The sequence below is a fragment of the Ambystoma mexicanum genome, chromosome 12 (genome assembly GCF_040938575.1).
Source record: "Ambystoma mexicanum isolate Mex_15411 chromosome 12, UKY_AmexF1_1, whole genome shotgun sequence".
In the NCBI taxonomy this organism is placed as follows: Eukaryota; Metazoa; Chordata; class Amphibia; order Caudata; family Ambystomatidae; genus Ambystoma; species Ambystoma mexicanum.
Window position 1 is genome coordinate 770,393,260 of NC_090936.1, and position 20,536 is coordinate 770,413,795.

At 48.3% G+C, this 20,536-nt stretch overlaps 1 protein-coding gene across 1 annotated transcript in view; it reads left to right on the top strand.

The window, feature by feature from the left end:
- Nucleotides 1-20,536, top strand: part of ZDHHC17 (zinc finger DHHC-type palmitoyltransferase 17) — a 1,301,491-nt gene that overhangs the window by 1,142,537 nt on the left and 138,418 nt on the right. Inside the window, exon 15 of the mRNA XM_069629270.1 lies at nt 11,731-11,888. Coding sequence (XP_069485371.1) covers nt 11,731-11,888 — 158 coding nt within the window. The remainder of the gene's footprint in view (nt 1-11,730; nt 11,889-20,536) is intronic.

Here is a 20,536-nt window from a genome sequence, read left to right on the forward strand (position 1 = left end):
AAGCGGTTCTGAGACACCTGTTTGCTCATGACTCTTCTCACATCCCACCTCCTTCTTCTGGTACTGCTCGCTAATCTATGCACAGCATGTGATCTAAGCAGATTCCACAAGCCTCAGAAGGGATACATTACTCACCGTAATCGTATTTCTGATGCTTGTATCTGCTTAGATTCACATGCGACCCACCCTTCCTCCCCTCCGCGAGAAGGCGCATGATTGCTGGTAGTCTTACCTTTCTGTCTATCTGCTTGGATTATCTGTACTCACGCTACTCCTCATGCCAGGAAAAAAAACAAAATACAATCTGAGGATCCTAGACGCGTGAGGGATCTTGGGTACAGTGGACGTCACACTAGGGATAGTATTACTGGCACGCCTGTGTCGACGCCCATTTTCGAGTTTCCAAAAACAAACTGTAATACTCCGCAGCTTCCACTAGATGTCGGCCTATGCACAGCATGTGAATCTAAGCAGATACAAGCATCAGAAATACGATTACGGTGAGTAATGTATCCCATATATATATACTAAACACATAAATTAGTAGTTCATGATCATCAAAAATACACTTCTTTCAGAAGAATTTCTAATGCTGACGCGTTTTCGGACTTAACACTTCCAGCCCTGAAGATGGATTTTGCTATATTCCATATCTTGAGTGGAGCGTGATGCATCGGCTCACATGGTGCCCCCATGAGACTAGTCCGCACAACGTTGAGGTCCCACGCCGCACAGGCGCCTTCACCGGCGGGAATAAACAGAACAGTCCTTTAATGAACTCCTTCACTAGACGGTGCGACCAAAGAGAAGACTGTCTCTGAGACCTGGTGTAGTGGGAAATAGCCATCAGATGCACCTTGATGGCGGCGCGTGCGCCAGTCCCGACTTAGCCAATGAAATAAAGGAGGGGGTGGGGGGGGCCGTGACCCTTGGAGGGTTTATCTTCTGAGACTGGAACCAAGTCACGTAACGCTTCAGTAAAAAACGAACTGGCCTTTGCGAGGACCTCCCTGCAGTCCGCAGGCAGCGCGTAACCCCCAAACTCTAATGCTGCAGGAGCCAGGCCTTCAGGTTCAGCCATCCTGGGTCGTGGTGCAGGATTGACCCTCCTTCCCTGGCAAGAAGATCCATGACCACTGGTAGCTTGACTGGAGGGGACGCTGACATGCTGAGAAGGTCCGGGTACCAGATTTGCCCTGGCCATGCCGGTGCGACGAGGATCATCCGGTACCGGCACTGTCTGAGTTCACTGATGACTCGTAGTAGCAGCAGCAGCGGCAATGGGGAGGGGGGACGCGTACAGGAACAGGAGAATGCATCCCCCATGCTCCCCGGCTGGGAAAACCTGCTGGCGAACCTCTGGCACTTGGTGTTCGTCACCGTCACAAAAAGATCGATCTGGGGACTGCCCCTCCTGAGGAAGAGGTTGTCCACTTGATCCTGACGAAGCTCCTACTCGTGGCAAGAGCGCAGCTCCCTGCTGAGGGAGTCGGCGACTGTGTTTTTGACTCCCGCCATGTGGAAAGGAATGAGGAACATCCCCTGGGCGACGGCCCAGTGCCACAACTCCTGAGCATCTCTGGAGAGCACCGGGCAACTGGTGGCCCCCTGTTTGCGGATGTAAAACATTGTGGTGGTATTACCTGTGAAGACCCTTGCCACCTTGCCCTTGATGGACTGAAGAAATGACTAGAGGGCCCAAAACACAGCCCGTAGTTCCAGGATGTTGATGTGCAGAGCCTTCTCCGGCAGTCATATGCCTCTGGCATGAAGACATTCGTGTGCGCTCCCCACCCCTCCAGGGAAGCTTCTGTCGTGACCGTCTCCTGGTATGGAGGGCTCTGGAAGTGACCCCCTTAATCCCTCTAATTACAGACCCATTGTCTTAATAGATTCCATCAGCAAGATCTTTGCACTCTGGCTACTTGGAGATCTAAATTCTGTCATTTTCCACTCTTCGACTTTCTCTAGATCACAAGCATGTTTCAGAAAGAACATTGGGACTGCTTTCAATGCTACTGTTCTGGCTCATTTACTCCACGACGTCAAAGTCCAGGGCAGGGGACCGGAATATATATGGCGTCCCTCGACATGACAAGTGCGTTTGACTGTGTCATTCGATCTACGCTGTGAACGAAACTGCATAATGTTAACATTCCTCCGAAATTGGTGCAGCTTTTGGCACTATTACATAAGAACAACAGCATAAAAGTGCACCTTACCCGAGAGGGCTCTGTATCTATAACAATTTCTACAGCCGTTAGCCTAAAATAAGGATGTATTTTAGCACTCACTCTTTTCAATGTATACGTAAGCGATATAGATGCTTTGTGGAAGCCTTCTAATATATCTTCAGCTAGGTTAGGCCACCTCAGGTTACACTACTTGGAATTTGCCTTTTTTTTTGTTGACAGATCAATAGGCCACCAACAAAAATTGCACTTGTTTTCTACCTATGCTTACTCTAATAACTTACAGGCCAACTGGGCTAAATCAAAGATAGTTATTTTTTTGAGTTGTTCTAAGCCAAAAACCATGTTTTGATACTGGGTTCGGAGAGATTGGATTGGATCTCGAATTTAAGGTGCTCTGGGTACAATTTGTCTGATACTGCTTTGGTTGTTGCGTGGAAGGACATTTTAAAAGACAAACCTCGACCACTTACTTCTCATATGACATGTTTTTTCTCCAGCATTGGGGTCTGGCATGGATTCACATGCTCATGAATATTCCCCGTCGTCAGGCTGGGAATCTTCAGTAAAAGAAGAGTTTCACTTTGGAACAGTTTCTCTCCTAAAACAATCACTGGTCCCTAGGCCATACTGCTCCCATCCAATTACAGTCCTCTCCCGTAGGTCCGCCCCTGGTGGCCGTCTTCAGATTTTTACTGCACGCTTCAGTGTTGGGAGTCCTCGTTGCTCACTGAGCGAATTCCATGTTTTTGAAATGTTTTGTCCAAAATAGACTTTTGACCGATTTCTGCTTGATCCTCTTCGATGAAGGACAGAGACTGGCAGCGGGGATCGGCTACCGTCAAAGGTCTTCATCCACCGTTGGATCGTCATCGAAGTTTACAGAAGACTCGGCCTTGGGTCTACGTCTTCCATTTCAGCCATGACCGAAGAGAAGAATGAAAGTTGAAGCTTCTTCAAATTCTGCACGAAGTGTGGATTAAGAAAGGTTTTTGTGGAAGATCGGCATCATAAATGTTTATATTGGCTGCATCCGGACCACGATGAGGAGGGGTGTGAAGTGTGCAGAGGTTTGTCGAAGAAAACCAAAAAAGACCACTGCAGCAGACTGTCAGCGCGGCTCAAGACGAGCAAGGCCACGGACTCAGCCACGGGGCAGTGTCCAGCCTCATCTAAGTACGGCCAGTCCTAGGCGTGTACTCCTTCCGGAGGAGGTTGAGATCCTTTGAGGACGCCCCGCTCGTCGGGGTCCAAGAGAAGTCCAATATCTGCGTCGCTCGCACCGCTGAGATTGCCATGGATGCGGGTCCTGAGTTTGACAGAAGGCGATCGCAGTTGCCCTCCAAGGTAAGCCTACAGACGAAGGGGGCCTCTTAAAAGAGAAAGTCCCGAACCCTGCCCAAACACTGTGTGTCCACGGATAAACTGACTAGGAATATGTCCAGAGAGGACTCGTCGAACCTTGCAGCATGCCAGGTCAACAGATTCAACGATGGCACCATTGACGAAAGCAGCGACAAGCACATAGTCGACAAAGTTAATGACATCCACGTGATGGTGTTTAAGGAGAGTGGTGCCGCGAAGAAGTGTTGACTGCTTCAAGGGTGTCCTTACCCCTGAGGCGAGATACGGCTGCAGAGGCAGCGAAGCGGACGGCCACTCCGGGGTCAGGGAAAAATCCAGCAGCTGCACAGGCCCAGCAACCTCCTGAGAAGGAGAGGGACAGTCCCCCCCGCAGTGGACCTTCCTTGGTATGTGGACCAGCGTGTTGTCCGGACAGGCCCGGAGCAGATCTATTAGAGTACCGACGAGGACAATGAGCATGAAGCGTCCCATGTTCTCAAGAGGAGGTGCGTCACCGCTGGCTCAGTTCACCCCTAGACCTAGGGACGCGTCACTGGACATTCTAACAAACCTGCACACACTGGTCACTGAAATCCAGCAGAGGATGTCTCCAGGACCTATGCCTTCCCGGGACACGCAAGCGCCTCTGATGCGAAGCTTGCCCCAGCGAAAGAGGCCAAAGGCGGCACTGGCTCTCACCATCATCCGACGACTCCAACACCACCTCGTCATTAAAAGACCCCACCCGGAGCCCCAGTCCCACACACGGTAACAGCTACCACGGCTATTGGCACCGACGAGGACGACTTCATTGTGGCAGATGGTGAAACCCTGCACACGGACGAGCCCCATAGGGCCTCCCCACCCGACGAAGTGGGATCCGTTCATTCCATCATTTCAAGGGCCTCTGAACTGTTTCAGTTAGTCCCTGAGGAGACCAAGAAAGGTGGCTTCCTGTACCAACAGCACGAGTCGAGAAGAAAGACCATGTCTGTTCCCTTCCCAGACGACATCTGGAAGGAAGGCCTGACTTTAATGAGAAACCAGATTATGGCCCTGACGAAGTGGGACAGGTTGGAGAAGTACAGGATTTCAGATTCAGCCCTCTGGTGCTTAAGATCTCAGCCCTCAACCAATTTGGTGGTCTGCGCCGCAGCCAGGAAGCACTCAGAAAACCCATCATCGGCAGCCATGGTACCTCCTGACCAGGAGGTGGGAAGAAGTTTAATGCAATGGGCAAGAGGATAATTTATGCAGCAGCCTCTACCATCAAGGCAGCTAACGCCCTAGCAATTTTTCCCGATACGACCGTGAACTATGGTTCAAGTTGGGTCCCATTCTGGACTTCCTGTGTGAAGACAAGAAGGTCGAGGCACTAGAACTCTTTCAGGAAGAGGTGGCCTCGGATCATGCCATCACATTGGCAGTGGACACAGGTTTCCGCTAGATGGGGAGTGGGATGTCCCTGCGTCGTCAACGTTGGTTGAAGGCAACAAACCTCCGCCAGAACACTCAGACTAAGGTGCTGGATATTCCATTCGACGGGGAGAACCTCTTCGGAAAGGCAGTCGACGAGTCTTTGCACGCAATAAAGACCGACACAGGCGGCATGCTCCCTGGGAACTGTTGGACAGCGGCACACCTTGGAGTTCTAATACAGGTGTTCCCATATTACACTGATTTAGTGACAAGAACAACATGGACCACAACTTGACTGTTTTTTCTTTTAGCGAGGATTCCCAGCCTGACGGGGAATATTCATGAGCATGTGAATCCATGCCAGACCCATCCTGGAGAACAACAGTTACAGGTAAGCAACTTAAACCTTCTTCAGAGTCTGCAAATTCTCTATTTTACTGATTCTACCATAGAATTTAATGAAGATTGAGCCAGGGATGTCTAGATAGGTCCCTTATTGATCTAGGTAGTATTTTATTCAGGGGAAACTGTGGTAAGAGATGTTGTTTTTTTCTCTAACCATTCCTAATTCGATTATTTGTCACAAGCTGAGCTTAATTTCGTTACAGGCTCTGTTTTCGTGGCGACAATTATCGAATTATGCTACGTTTATCCAGCCTCTAGACAACTCGCGCTACTCCAATTTAAGCGAAATGCTAAAGGACGTATCAATTTCTTTTATTAATTTACACAAGGAGAAGATGCAAGACCCTTTGAAGGAGATGGTATCCTCTGAAAAAGAACTAATTAACTGACCAGGGGGGTACTAAATTCAAATCTTTAGATATGATTGGATGGTGACTATTGATTCCATCAACACCTACTCTTCATACACAGAATATGCATGATTTCCACGGAAAAGAGAATGTCTGCCATTGTATTTAATCTGTTTCCCGTGCAATAAGTTAAGGGCCCTTTGTATGCGTTTGACTGAACCAGTTGGCCACGAGAGGACGGACTAAGCACTGGGATTCTAACCCTGCACTAGACACTTTAACAAGCTGCTCTTGCACAAGAATAGACTCTCAGGAAAATCTCTGCCACTTGGTTATGGACTGTCCATTTTTTGTTTCTTCTAGAGTGCAGTGCTTTGTGAAAGATCAGGAATGTTCTAATTAAGCAATATGACCCGAGCGGCGGGGGCATTACCGACTCAGATAATGCCCCGGGGCCCATAGTTATAGGCCCGAGCGAAGCGACTTTGCCTTAGGCAGTGTGCACAGTACCCGCCACGCTGGACTCTTTTGACCACAACTGCTCGATTCCAGCATTGGACAAGCTCCACCTCAGTTCAATGTAGCTCTGCCCACGGACATTGCGACCTTGGCTGTTACAAGATTCTCAATAAGTTATACGATGAAAGAAATAGATTTTCCACTTTTATTATAAAAATATGTACAGAATAAGTCAATTGCAGTTCCACGTCTAGGGGTTGTCCCTCTATCCGTTTCCTCATCTTTGGAGGAGGCTCCTACCTCCCTAGCCCAGGCTCCCTACTCAAACAGGTTGGGTGACACAAAAGATGCTATAGCCAGATGACCCCTACTGTCTAGACTTGCCCTATTATAGGTAGGCCTTGAGGCCGAAGCCTTACCTAACTTCCTTTGGGACTTTCTAGGTGACCTAGTATAGTAGTCTCATTGCCCTGGCTGGCACTCTTCGTCAGGATGACAATCTCTCAACCTGGTCTTCACTCAAGCCCGTTTCCTCTCACTCCCTCCTGTCCATACTCTCCAGCTTTAACCTCTTACCACTCCTCTCCATACTCAGCTGCCTCATCCCACTCCTCTCCATACTCAGCTACCGCTACTATCATTCACCCTCCTGATTTCTCTTCTTTCGCTTACTCCTGCGCTCAAATCAGTCCCTCTCTGCCCCCAAAATTAACTTCAATTGCTCGCCGATTAATTCCAGGCTTAAAACAAAAATTGCTAACGATCTCTCAATGCCAACACCTTAACTTCACTCTCTCCAAACATGCCAAAGGTCTCCTCCAATTCTTCCATTCGTCTCTGATCTCTTGCCTTTACTCCAACCTCACCCAAACATTGTAGACTGGCTGTGCTAACCTATTATATCCCCCTGGAAGCTGTGCTCCGCTCCCATTGGCTACCAGAGTCAGCTGCTTCCCATTCCCAATATTTCTCAACTTATCTCCACTACCCTCCTCCTCATAAGGGAGCCTCTGTTTTCCCTATTCCCAAGCAGTCTCTTCCCAGTTCTGTTGCCCCTCTGCTCCACTGTAGCCAATCTGTTTTTTTTGGAGTGGGTGTTTGGTCTCACATTTGGCTCCTGAATTTGGAAACCCAGTCCATTCCCATTTGGTAAATCAGTCTGGTCGTCTTGTTCTAGGCTGGGCCCAGGTGCATTAGGGTACTTGTAGTCTTGGTTCTTGTTCTTCCCTGGATGTTTCTAAGTATGGGAACCACCTGAAAGATTAGAGCGGAAGGACTGGCCACGACAGAGGCTGAAAGGTGTTGGGTCAGAGAATGAGGCACCAATGCACTTATATAGCTTTGTGCATACTGGTGGGCTGGGGACCTTGTCCCTGCTCCGTTACCCCAAACCGCTTCTGGGGTCCTTGGCCTCCCTTTCAGGTCAAACCCATGAGCCTGTCGCATAGCTCTCTGGTGAGTGATGGGGAAAGGAAGCTGCACACCAGAGGTTGCAGTCAGGCATGGACACAGCTGATTGTGTGGAACATATTATAGGCACCGTTTAGTCCTGAGAAGACATTAGTGGATGGGAACCTCTGGTTTCACACATGATGTCCAGTCGATTGTTGGATGGCAGGAATAACCTTTTTGGGGCTAAGGCTGATGAATCCCTACAGAAATGTCCAGCCAAGCCCTTGAAATTACTGTGCATCAGCCATCAACCCTTACTTCAAGGGGTCGTACCTTTCAATCCTCCATCTCCTTTGCCCATCATGGATGTAACCAGGCTCTCTTAGGTAAACAGCTACAGATCCATCTTCCCCACGAAGGTAGAGGCTGAGGAGCCCAGAGAGGTGGCTTTACAACCTCTTCTGTACCTACCTCATCCCCCAGTGTTAAACCACTGTAAATTGGACTTCAACAATTTCATTCCAGTGAAAGTGAGTCTGCCCCAATTCATTGAGGAGTTGTGCTGTACCGCTGATGCTTGAGCCTTACAGGTTGTGACTCTGGTTTACTGCCTCCCATTTTTTCAATACCACCCTTCTTCAGGCCCATCGCTGCAAGGGAAGGGCTGCTACTCCCTTTACTTTATGGTGAAAGAATGTGGGGTTGGGTCCCATCATGGATTTGAGGCCTTTGACCTGCAGGAGAGGCTGGTGTCCCTGGATCTTCATGACACTTACCTCCAGGTTCATGTTTGGAAACATCCTCCACCTGTTCTGAGTTCTGTTGTTTAGTGAAAACCCTGGGTGTCGAGAAAACCAAAGTCCTGGTGGCTTGTCTCCGGAGGTAGAAGGTTCATGTCTTCCCCCTAACGGAACTATTGGTGCATTTAAATCCACACCAGGACCTGGTGTTGGCACATTTGTCCCGCACATGCTTAAGCATAGTTTTGGGCTTCTACCTGAACTTTAAGTGACGCTTTTAGCCAGCCTAGTCCCTCCCTTTCATATGAGTGGTCATTGACACCTGTCTCGGCAGGGCTTTCCCTCACGAAGATCGGGTACTGAATGTCCAAGTCTTTCCGTCCCAGAGACTAGTTCTGACCTCTGCCTTTCTGCCCTTCTAAGCTGCATCCATCCTGGTTTTGCTGGAGGCCGTATTGCGCATGAGGTGGCTCTAGTGGCTTCTTTGGCGTCAGTGGCCCCAGTTCCAGGGCGAGATGTGAAACTTGTTACAGGTTTCTGATGCCGTGTCCCGAGATTTCCTGTGGTGGGCCCTGTGAGACAATATGCTGAGGGACATTGCTTCTCCAACCCCGGCCCCAACTGACAGTGATCAAGGATGCCTCAGTGAAAGGCTGGGGTACTCGCATGCAAGATATTACAATTCCCCGCCTCTGATCCCTCATGGAAGCTCGAGAACCCTTGAGTTTTCAGAAGTTGTGGGTTCTCCGTCTGGCCCGATTGCCTTCCTCCCCTCTGTGCGAAGAAAATGTTTGTCAGACCTGATGGAAAACTCAGTGGACATGCTCTGCCTTAATCAGTGAGGTGTGGGGTTGTTTGCTCTGTGCAAAGCAATTCGACTGTGATTCTGGTCTCTGGAGCATCAATTGTCTCTTATAGAGGCCCATCTTGCGGGACAGAGAACATCATTGCAGATGCTCTCAGCAGACAGACTTTGGCCGCCAAGGAGGGAGTGCTCTGATAGAAAGTTCTGGAGGAGATCTTTCCTTTCTAGGGGCACTCATCAAATGGTCCTGTTCACTTCCAGTGTGAACCAGAAGTGCAAATTGTTCTGCTACAGGGAATTTTCCTTTTAACGCCCTCTGTGGCATGCATTGTTTGGCAAATAGAACTTTCAAACTCTTTTGAACATTCCTGCTGATCACCGTCATTCTGCTTTGTCTCAGGAGACTCCAAAGGTTTGGGTCCACGCTCATTCTGATTGCTTCTGACTGGGCCCAGAGGGCATGCTACTAGGAGCTCCTGGACATGTCCATCTGCCCTGCCTATCTGGTCAGTAACCTATTCGGACAGACCGGTCCTCCCATGTGAGCCCCAGCAATCCTAACTTTCATGGTGTTGAGACTACGGTTTAAGGTTTGGGGCTCATTGGATGACATCCTGGATGTACTCCTTTCTCCTCGGGAGGCCTGCCACCAAGTTTATCTATGCCTGCATGTGGTGTCCTGTCCAACTTCTTTGCAAGATTATTTGATTACTTTGGCCCGATTGGGCCTATAGATTGGCTCTGTGAAAGGGAGGCCAAAAGGTCCCCTGTGCAGGGATCGTTCTTCACCATCCCTAATGTGATGCAATTTTTGCAGGATTTAGGTAACCAGTTTGTTGTTCCTGCAAGAGATTTCAGTTTAGATGTGACTTTTTTTATGGAATCCACGTTTGAGCCACTGCATTCATGATCTTTAAAACTGCTCACCCTTTAGGTGATTTTCCTAGTGGCCAACACTTCCCTGAGATGGTGGAGTGAGCTCAAACTCTGCTTAACCTCCTTACTGGGTATTCTCCAAGAGGAAAGTGACTTGCAGAGTGAGAACATCCTTTGGTAACACGGTTGTCTCGGAATGGCATCTCTGTGAAGATCCTAGTTCCTGTGCTTTTATTTTCTCCACTTCATCCCTCTAAGTTGGAGGACAGGTTTCACCCAGTATGGACCCTCACCTACTATGTCTTTAGGGTGAAGGTCACCAGGAAAGATGACCAGCTTTTTGTGGTTGCGCTGGTGGCTGTCCTGGCAGGACTGTTACTAAGCAGAGCTTGTCCAGGCAGATCATTCTCTGCATCTCTGAATGTTACGATCTGGCTGGAAATATGCGCCTGTTGCGCTCAGCGCTCATTTAATCAGAGGCCTAGCTTCCGCCTCTGCCCTGCAGATAGGAGGCACCCTGCTTTGTACAATTGTCAAGCGGGTATGTGGACTTTGCTGCCAACGTTTGCCAAACATTTCTTCCTGGATTCATTGTCAAGATGCTCACTTTGGCTGAGTAGTCCTTCAGAATGTTGCTCCCCCTCCAAATTTCTGTACTGATTCCAGAGTCTTGGAGGAGGAATCTGGGAGGAAGGAATCCATTAGAAGAACAAATTACTTGGCTCCAGTAATGTTCTTTCTGATGGACTAGTCCTTCCTCCCACAGATTCTTTATCGCCCTCCCAAACCGCCTCTCTTGGTGGGTAGCTCGAAAACCTCATCTGTTCTTCTGTCCCTCAGATGCTGAACGATGGAGAAAAAGTGCGAATTTATGTCATTGGGCCTGGCAACTCAATATATACTGTCCATTCCATTTGGCATCTGGGAATCCGACGGCGCTGGGTGGAGCCACACTTCACCTAGTACTAGCTGAAAATGTTGCTCAAGATAGCTGGTGCGTCTAAAGGAATCTGTTGGAGGAAGGGCTAAACCATCAAAATGAACACAACCAGAAGTAAGTAATTTGTTCTTAACCCTATAGTGGTGCACTTGCAAAACATGCTTCCTACCCGGTCTCTCTCCCCGAGAGTATGTCTTTGCTACTGATGGAGTTCTAATTTGCTTTTAAACATTCATTTTGGGGAATTCAGGAATCATGAATTAAATCCAAGTTTTAAATGGATATGTTTTTACCCCTTAATTGTTCTTTGGATCTTCTTTTTGTTGAAATTGTCACAATAAATTGGTAGATTTGTAATGCTATAATGTACCAAAGATGTAATTGTGGCTACAGATTTGTGTAACAGCCATCTGTGTGTCAAAGCGCAAGGGCTGCGGCACAGACCCAGCAGGCACTGAGCACAGTTGTGAATGGCGTCTTTTGTAATTCACGCTGGAAAATAAAGCTTCCAGTCCAAGTTCTTGTGGTGCAGGAAGTTCATGAGTCCAGTGAAAATTCCCTGTGATTGCATATATTGCCATCAGCAATATTGTACCAATTAACAATTAGTTTGAAAGTTCCACACATAGGAAGTATCCAAATTGTTAGGCTTTAAAAGTGAGGGAACTATTTGACACAATTGTTGCCCCAGGTAAAAAAAACATACTTTTTTCACAGAAAGATAAATGTACCACGTTTGCATTTTCTTACACATTTCACGTCGGATGTTTTTTGTGTAATAAACTTCAAAATTTTTCTCCTGTTGAAGATTGGGGAATTCACTGCGAGACAACTTATACAAAGGATGGTTTCTGGACATACGTTACGCAAATTGCTACTTGTTCACCTTGGATGTTCTGGATGTTCCTGAACAGTGTTTTTCACTTGATGTGGGTGGCTGTGCTGCTTATGTGTCAGATGTACCAGGTATGTTTATACTAATACAGTACACAGAACACTCCACTTTTAGATGCTTCATTTCCATTTGTACAATTGTGTCACTGTTTTGTTTCATATAGTCAAGTGCCATGGCACTGTTACTTTACATCTTTGTATAGAGGTGGACTCATCTATATTACGATCTGGTGTAAAGGTCATAATTCTCACTAGTTCATTGACATCTTGTTCAATACTCCAGAAATATTTAAACACTACATACGTTTTTAGCAGCTCTTTTTAGAAGCTCCTTTAAATTCTTCATATGAGTGTTTTTCAAACTGTGGGTTTATGCCCATTGACGTCATGAATGAGGGGTGCGAGTAACACAGCTTGAAAAACAATTAGCAACCAATCAGCCATTATAAGCTGTCTTGGGGTGAGTGGCTCTGCCTTTAGCACCGAGCCTCGGCCTCAATCAAACGCAGCTTGGAAGACTTCCCATGTATTTCCTTTTTTTGTTGTTAGACCACGTCTTTCGAGACAGGCACTGTGATCTATGCCATCTCACTGTGGCCCAGAGAGCAGAAGACACAGAGGGGGCAAGCAAAAGTCAAAATGTTGCTTGAGCGCAGGAATCAGAAAACACCAGAACGGATATAGCAATGCAGAAGACAAAATTATACGAGGGAGGGAGAAAGACACTGAATTGGGGCTAAGGATAGAATGTGGAAGAAAAGCAGGTGAGTGACAGAGACAACAATTGTAGTCTGAGTAGAACAGGAGGGGAAAAAGGGGGGTGCAAGAGAACAAGGAGAGACCGAATTGGTTCTAGAGAAAAGCAAACAGGATTTTAAAAAAGTTGGTGAGTTGAATGAAGAGGACAAGAAGGTGTGCCAGGAAAAGATGGGTAACTGTCTGCGTTGCCCGTCTTGGCTCTATTCTTTGGAAGAATGCAAATTAGAGGAGAGACAGATTAGGACCGAATAAGTGGGAGGCACAGATACAATATGTGGGAGGCACATAATAGGATGAAGAGATCGTATAGGAGGTTGTGAGACAAGGGTAGAGAAAGTGAGGGAGACGGAGCAAGGAGAGGTCCAAAATGAACACTCTGCCAACCATTGTGGGTCGGAGGTGGCTGTTGCTCTAGGCACTAGTGCGGCCTGATGTTCTTCCTGTTAACCTTTTCTAGATACGTTACTCCAACCTCTTACGAGGTATGACGGCTGTTGGAGCTTCTCCGGTGGGGACTAAAGCTGGGGTTGCAGTTGCTCTGTAAGGCGTTGCGTCTCGCGTTGTTCCTTCTACTGTGAAGCAACAGGGATACTTCTGTGAGACCGGCTGGAAGGCCACCCACCATGTATGTCGCTTTTTGCGTTGCCGCTGAATGAGTGAAAGAGTGTCTTTTCTTCCCTGAGCCTTACCTTCCACCTTTGCTTTAAGATGCCGAGGGCATAGGAAAAACCTGCCAAAAAGATTTGGGGGAGCTCTTTTACATGATAAAGACTCATTGACCCCTCCAAGACAGGTTTTGGGAAGCACTCCATTAATTAATGCCCTGTTGATCACTTGCCCTACTGTGTTTGGAGACCGGCTGTCTGATGCCCCGACAGCTTTGTCTGAGGTGACTCCTCTGGCTCCTTTGGTGGGGGGGCATATCACAGAGGTTCAGGCTCTAAGCCAACGCAGGCGGCAAAGGTTACGACAAAAGCTGCATATGGAGAGGGACTATCTGTCCCCTGATGCAGGTGATACTACCTGGTTGAATAATGGAGGTAATGTATCGACTGTGGCAAATTGGACAACCGAAGAGGATATCAATATTGGGGAACCTCGATCTACTATAGGGGACTCCCGTTCCTCCTCACTGCTTATTATATCTCTCTTGGATCTGGATGGCTCCAAGTCTAAATCAGAGTCCCAATCCCTTCTGGACTCGAAACCTTCCCTGGGGATAACGACTTTGCCCGACTTGGATAATGACTTCCAGACTACGCAAGATAAATGGGAATTAGTAAAAGCTGAAATTATTAAAGATCGGACCTTGTGGAATAACTTCTGATTTTTCCTTCTGGGTGGATTCTCTGGACAACTGTTTTGGGAATTACCACCTTATTAAAATGGATGTCTCCAACTCCTTTAAGGTTGCAGCAACGTTCTGGTCCTGTAAATCTGTACTCCGCCAGCTTCCTTATTGAATAGCTCATGCCAAACTGAGCCGGTAACCTCTTCAAGATTGCAGCAACCTCTCGGCTTTGTAAATATCTGTACCCAGGCCGTTCCCTTATTGAAGCAAAAAGATAGTTCTCTTCTAACTTCCCAACAGATTCATGAGGAGGTTGGTAATCCCCTGTCGGAAGGACATGAGCCCGATTTCCCCTATCCTGTACCATTGGTGGACATGGTCAAGTCTAAACCAGGCCTTATTGGAGCGGGTCGCTGTTAGGGAGAAACCTGTGCAGTTCCCTCTGGGACCACTGCAAAACATTTAAGACTACAGGTGTTTGGCAGTAAACCCACTTGGTAGCAGTCGTACCACACAGATACACTTGGTAGCTGTGGCTGAGCAGTCAGACTTCCCTCAAGAAGAGATAGGCAGTATACAGAGTATTCACAATAGGTCAAAAGAACACAGTAGAACACGTAAACACTGACCAGGGCTTGGTGTAAAAGAGATAATTATTTATTTAAAACCACATCTAGAAAAACACACGGGCACTAATAGTAAGCAATTCAAAAACACGGTCACTAAAAGATATACACTCCCTTAGAAGAATATTAGACAAGTCTTAAGTAAAGCCCCACTTATTTTCAGACAGCGGTGAGCGCTTAACGCAGATGGCACTCTAATAATTAGTTTTAAAAAGGGAGAGAAAAGCAGAGAATAATATGAAACCGATCCCAACACCTTTTCACGAACACAACAAGAGAGCAAGGCAAAGTAAAACCGTGAAGTTAGAGTTCAGCAGGCTGGATCCACTTTAAGAGGATCAAACGAAATGTGTCCAAAGTCACACGGTTGCAGTGCACAAAAGTCTTGAAACGGTTCAAAAAGGAGTTGGACCAAAGAAAGGGACCAGTTAGAAGGTCAAGGCGGCCAGCCCAGTCCAGAAGGTTAAGGGATTATTACCTTGTAGCAATCTTTAGAAAGGGAGGCCTGGCGGACACGGTACCTTAAAGTGGTGAGAATACTCCAGCGGGGGCAGTTGTTCCTGGCAGCGGAAGCAAGTCGGTGCTTCCTCCGGGGGAAGAGAGGATCTCGTTGGGGAGGAAGACCGGAGTCCGTTGCACTGCCAGGGAAGAAACCAGCCACAGGGTTTCTCAGGTAAAAGGAGCAGTCCTTTGGTTCGCGGTCCAGTGGTAAGTGGCTATCCGGTTGCCGGGGTGCTTGGCACGGGCAATTCGACCACAAGCCGGTCTGGGGTGCGAAGAGAAGAAGGTAAACTGGCTGTGCCCACCAGTCAGGGGAAGAAGCCTCTCCAGCCGGGAGATCTTCTCTGTCGTCGGGAAGTGGTGAGTCGGTTCCGCAGGGCTCCTCCGGTGGTGTCGTCGTGGTAGGTCGGCTCAGCTTCTCCCTCGTCGGATTCTCAGGTCCTGTGGCGACTTCTGAAGTTCCAGTCCCCAAAGCCCTGCTTTTATGCAGCACACCCCCATTCACTCAGCCTAGCTGTCAATAAAAGATGCTAAGTGGTGAGCCGGCCGGCTCACCACTTGGGCCAATCACACAAGAGTGCGACTTGAGTTACCAAGGTAACTCAGTCCAGGGTGCCTAAACCCCCTCCCACACCCCCTGTGGTACACAGAGTGGCACCACTTTGGAGGGCTTCTGTGGAGAAGCCCGCCAAAAAGTGGAACAAAGGGCTCGGGTTGGAGTCACAGAAGAGAACACAAACGCCATTTTAGAATCGAGTCCTGGCAAAAAATACCAACCGGCGAATTAATATTAAATAAATAAACTGGCGGTATGTTCGAGGCTATGAGAATTAAATAATTAAAGTTGGTAGCCTCGAACAATGGGAAAATCCCATAGGGATATATTCGCGGTCGAATATAAAAAGTAGTATCCACTGCCACCAGCAAAAACTTGATCAGGGGGGACGGAGACTTGCCCCCTCGACTAACAGACCCCGGGGCAATCGAATTGTCCTGACCAGTACGTCCACAATATGATGGTTTGTACTGGTTTCTGTTAGTAATTTGGGACTAGTAAAGCCAATGGTGACTTTACATGCCCTGGGAGACAGTAGTCAGTCCCAGGGTATGGAGTCTATGGTGGGGTGTCACTATGACACCCCTGTGTCACTGCACGGAGGGTGCTGTGTAACACACATAGTAAAAACACATGAGACACTATGGAGTAAAGGACCCCATAGCCCATAAAACACATTAACAGTCAAAGGAACACCATAAATCATGTCCAAGAGTGGGAGAAAAGAGTCTCACTCTTGGCAGGAGAAAAAAACAAACTCCAGAAATCCAGCAAAGCTGCTGGGGGACTCACTAGGTTAGGAAATTCAGCCTAAAGAGAGAATTCTCCCTAACAGTCGCCCTGTGGCTAAATGTTTTCTGTCATCTATCCCAAAACGCTTTCGAGTTAGGAAGGTACAATTACCAGTTCCCAAGGATAAACTACTATGTGACTTGTTATGGATGAAGTACATTTTGTCATCACCAATATAGAAAAACCAAGTGGGTGTGAGCCTAGAGACGTATTAAGGAACAAAGTCCTGGCCTGGCTCCCTCTGAGAACTGGCCCAGGAGTAGTTTGGAGTTCAGATTTGAAATTGGTTTGAAGGTTCCAGATGGATGAATGGTGTAATCTGGATAACGGGGACTGTGTGCTGTGGAACCAGTAACCTCCCACTCTATTTGAGTAACTGTAAATACCTCCACAAGGGCCTATCGAATTTGAAACTTGTAGTGCAATGGCCCGGATAAGTAATGTCCCTATTTTAAGATGCTAAGATTGTTGTCTTGGATGATTCTGTGAAAAAGACTGCATTATTGTCTTTGCTCTGATGGTGTTATTTTTATGTTTCATGTTTTAAGTCGTGTCTTGTAACGTCTCAATGCCTGCAGGCTTTAGCGCTATATAAATGTAGACAATACTGGTTATAAGAGGGTATAAGAGGGATAGAATGAGCACAGGGCAGAGAGACGAGGGACATCTAGAATCGGAAAGGAGGGGCTACAGAATGAGAGAGAAAGAGATCAAGAAGGCGAGATAGAGACCAAGGGTGAGCGAGGGCAAAGGAGAGAACTGAAAGTAGGGTTGAAAGACCGAAGATTGCAAGAGATGACAGAATGGAAAAATTAGAATTTTAAGTGAGAAAATGTAGGTAACAGTAAGAGAAGACAGACCAGGAAAAGACAGGCAGCATGGACGAGAAAATAAAAGAAACAGAATGGAATGTGGAGAAGAGACAATGGGTAGAAGGTAAGGAACATGTTAATGTTTAAGGATATTTGTACCACGCACTATCGCCACCGGAGTGGTCCCTGGCGCTCTGGCAGCTCTGAAAGAGGGGCGGGGAGGTGAGTTAGTGGGAAGGAGCTGGGAAAGTGCAAGATAGCAGTGATGTGCTGTTGGCAGCCTCAGCCCAGTGGGTCCATTGACTGGGCTCGGTGTTTTACGGTCGGTAGTTGTGTGCTGTTGTGCAAGTCTATGTGTGGTTTGTTTTGTTGTTGCAGTGTGGTGAAGTTTGTGCGGTTTGCTGCGTTTTAGGATTGTGGTTGTTTGGTTAGAGTTTGAGAGGTGTATGCAGAGGGATGAAATTGTTAGTGGATTGGTGTCCTTGAAATTATGTCTAGGTGTGATGCCTGCTATCATTCACTATTCCATCGGAGTTTGGCGCTTGCTAATTTTCAATATTCTGTCTAGATGTGAGGCAGGCTAGTGATCACGATTCTATTCAAGTGTTGCAATTGTCATCATTCACAGTTTCATTTAGGTGTTCTGACATTCACATTTTATCTAGAAGCGACTCAGGCTAAGGTTAAGAATTCCATCTAAGTGTGGCACATGCTAACATTCATATTTCTATCGAGATGCGACGCAAGCTAAGGTTAAGAATTCCATCTAAGTGTGGCATATGCTAAGACTCACATTTCTATTTAGATGCGACGCAAGCTACGGTAATGAATTCCTTTTTAAGTGTGGCACATGCTGACATTATTGCACCTGTCTAAAAGTGACGCAGGCCAATCTTGACCATTCCCTATAGGTGTGGCACTAGTTAACATTGGCTAGTATGTTAGTGGGTAAGGCAATGCAACATTTACAAACCAGCCAAGAGTGGATTTGGGCTGGTGGTCATGGCAGTCTACGTTATGGAGAGGTAAGGTAGAGTGGCAAGGGCTTTCTGGAGTAGAGTAATTGCTCTACACCCCACCTACAGTTTTGTTGGGGTCTGTTGGTTGCTGGCTTCCTTTGCTTCCCCTGCGGACACACACCTGCTGACACTTTATGTGGCCGTCTCTTGTAGGAGCCACCCTTTGCCTCGGGCCCTTCACCGGAGGGGCTGCCGGGCAGGGGGCTGCCCTGGGAAGGTGTGTTATGAAGCGGGAGCCAGCCAATCGGGAGAGGGGGAGGGAGAAGGGACGCAGGAAAAGGCAGAGGAAGCAGGATGGCAATTGGGGGCAGGGGGTCAGACACCAAGGCCGAGATGTTGCTCACCAGGGCCCAGGAGGGCCCTGGGGGGGATGCACTCACCTGCTGCTTCTGGGTGTGAAGGAGGCAGGCAGGGGTGCACTGTGACTACTAGGCCCAATGAGGAGTCAGGCTCCACCAATCACGGAAGGGGGGTGGGCCGGGAGGCGGGAGAAGGGACACGGGAAAAAGGCAGAGGAAGCAAGATGGCGATTGGGGGAAGGGGGTCAGCCACAAGGGCTGAGATGTTGCTCCCCAGGGCCCAGGAGGGCCCTGGGGGGGGATGCACTCACCTGCCTCTGGGTGTGAAGGAGGCAGGCAGGGGTGCACTGTGGCTGCTAGGCCCAAAGAGGAGTCAGGCTCCACCAATCACAGAAGGGGGTGGGCCGGGAGGCGGGAGAAGGGATGCAGGAAAAAGGCAGAGGAAGCAGGATGGCGATCGGGGGCACGGGGGGTCAGCCACAAAGGCCGAGATGTTGCTCCCCAGGGCCCAGGAGGGTCCTGGGGGGGATGCACTCACCTGCTGCCTCGGGGTGTGAAGGAGGCAGGAAGGGTGCACTGCAGCCACTAGGCCCAATGAGGAGTCAGGCTCCACCAATCACGGAAGGGGGGTGGGCCGGTAGGAGGGAGAAGGGATGCAGGAAAAAGGCAGAGGAAGCAGGATGGTGATCGAGGGCACGGGGGGGGTCAGCCACAAAGGCAGAGATGTTGCTCCCCAGGGCCCAGGAGGGTCCTGGGGGGGATGCACTCACCTGCTGCCACTGGCACAAAGGGAGGAAAAAAAATTGAAGAAACGGGTTAAGTGAGATAGATACAAGAGCAAACTGGGTGGGGGGGTTGGGAGGGCATGAGAGAAATAATAGAACTGGAGGTTGAGGAGTGAGTGACGGTGTGAGAGGACGAACAGTGAAATAGAAGTGTGCAACAAGGAGAGATGAAGGCTAAATATAAGGGGATGAGAAGGATGAGGGAAAGAATGTAAGCAGGAAAGAGATGTGAATAGGTGAAGGAGGCAGTCAGGAGGGCAATATAGCAGAAGGGAGATAAGAGGTGCAGGAAAGAAGGAAATGATAGTACAGCAGGGATAGAAGTAATGAGATTGGGTAAAGAATGGAAAACCAGAAGGGAGAAAGACAAGGAGACAGTAGCAATGTAAGGGAGTCTGTTGCTCATCCCACCTTTGGTCACTAACATTTTGAGGCTGTCTGGCTGGAGACCTCAGCCCCTCTGCAATGACCCAGCCCGGCTTCCCTGCACTTCTGAGTGGTCTGCCCCTGCTGCTACCGTGGTCAGCTCCTTCTCACTCTCCCAGGGAAGATTTTTCGTATCAAGGGATTGAGCTTTCTCTAATGCTGTATAAATGCTGATTAATGTCATCATTTTTTTCGCAAAGTGTCCCCGAAGACCAGACATTGAGCACCTTTTGCCTGCTTCGTATGTTGCGATATTGCCGAATTTACTATGTATCTTTAGTAGCAAGCTTCACCTCCTTTCGGAGGAAAGTGCACAGTTGACCTTCCCAAGAAGGCATATGGCTCATTGAGGTCAGCTTCTGCGCATCCCCAGGCTCACCTGTGTCTTTTGACCTTTCCGCTAGGTCCCTTATTTTAGCAATGGGCCCGGCCAAAACCAGCTACTTGTTTTGGCAGCCCTTCCAGGAACCGTCATCTTTGCATCTAGCTGGGGCAGATCCATTACTTTGGTAGGTAACTCTGGCCTCAGGCTTTCCTCCCTCATACAGAATCTTACTTCCTTCTCCGGCAGTTTCCTTATCTGCTATGCCATGGATAAGGCCACTTTCTGGGAGGGCAGCCAGTCCTTATACCTGTGGTGCCTAATAGCCCCAGGGTGGAACTCGTCCTCAATATTTTCCCCTTCATCTCTGTCATTTCAGGCCGCAGACCTTCGGTCCCTAGGCAGACCCGGTTCGCTAGGGTACTTCTCTGTGCAGTCTCCTGCATCCTGGTACTCTTATTCTTCCTCCTCCTCATCTTTAGGTGTGTATCCGCTGTCTTCCTCCCCCTATATTTTTCGCCTCTGGGTTAGG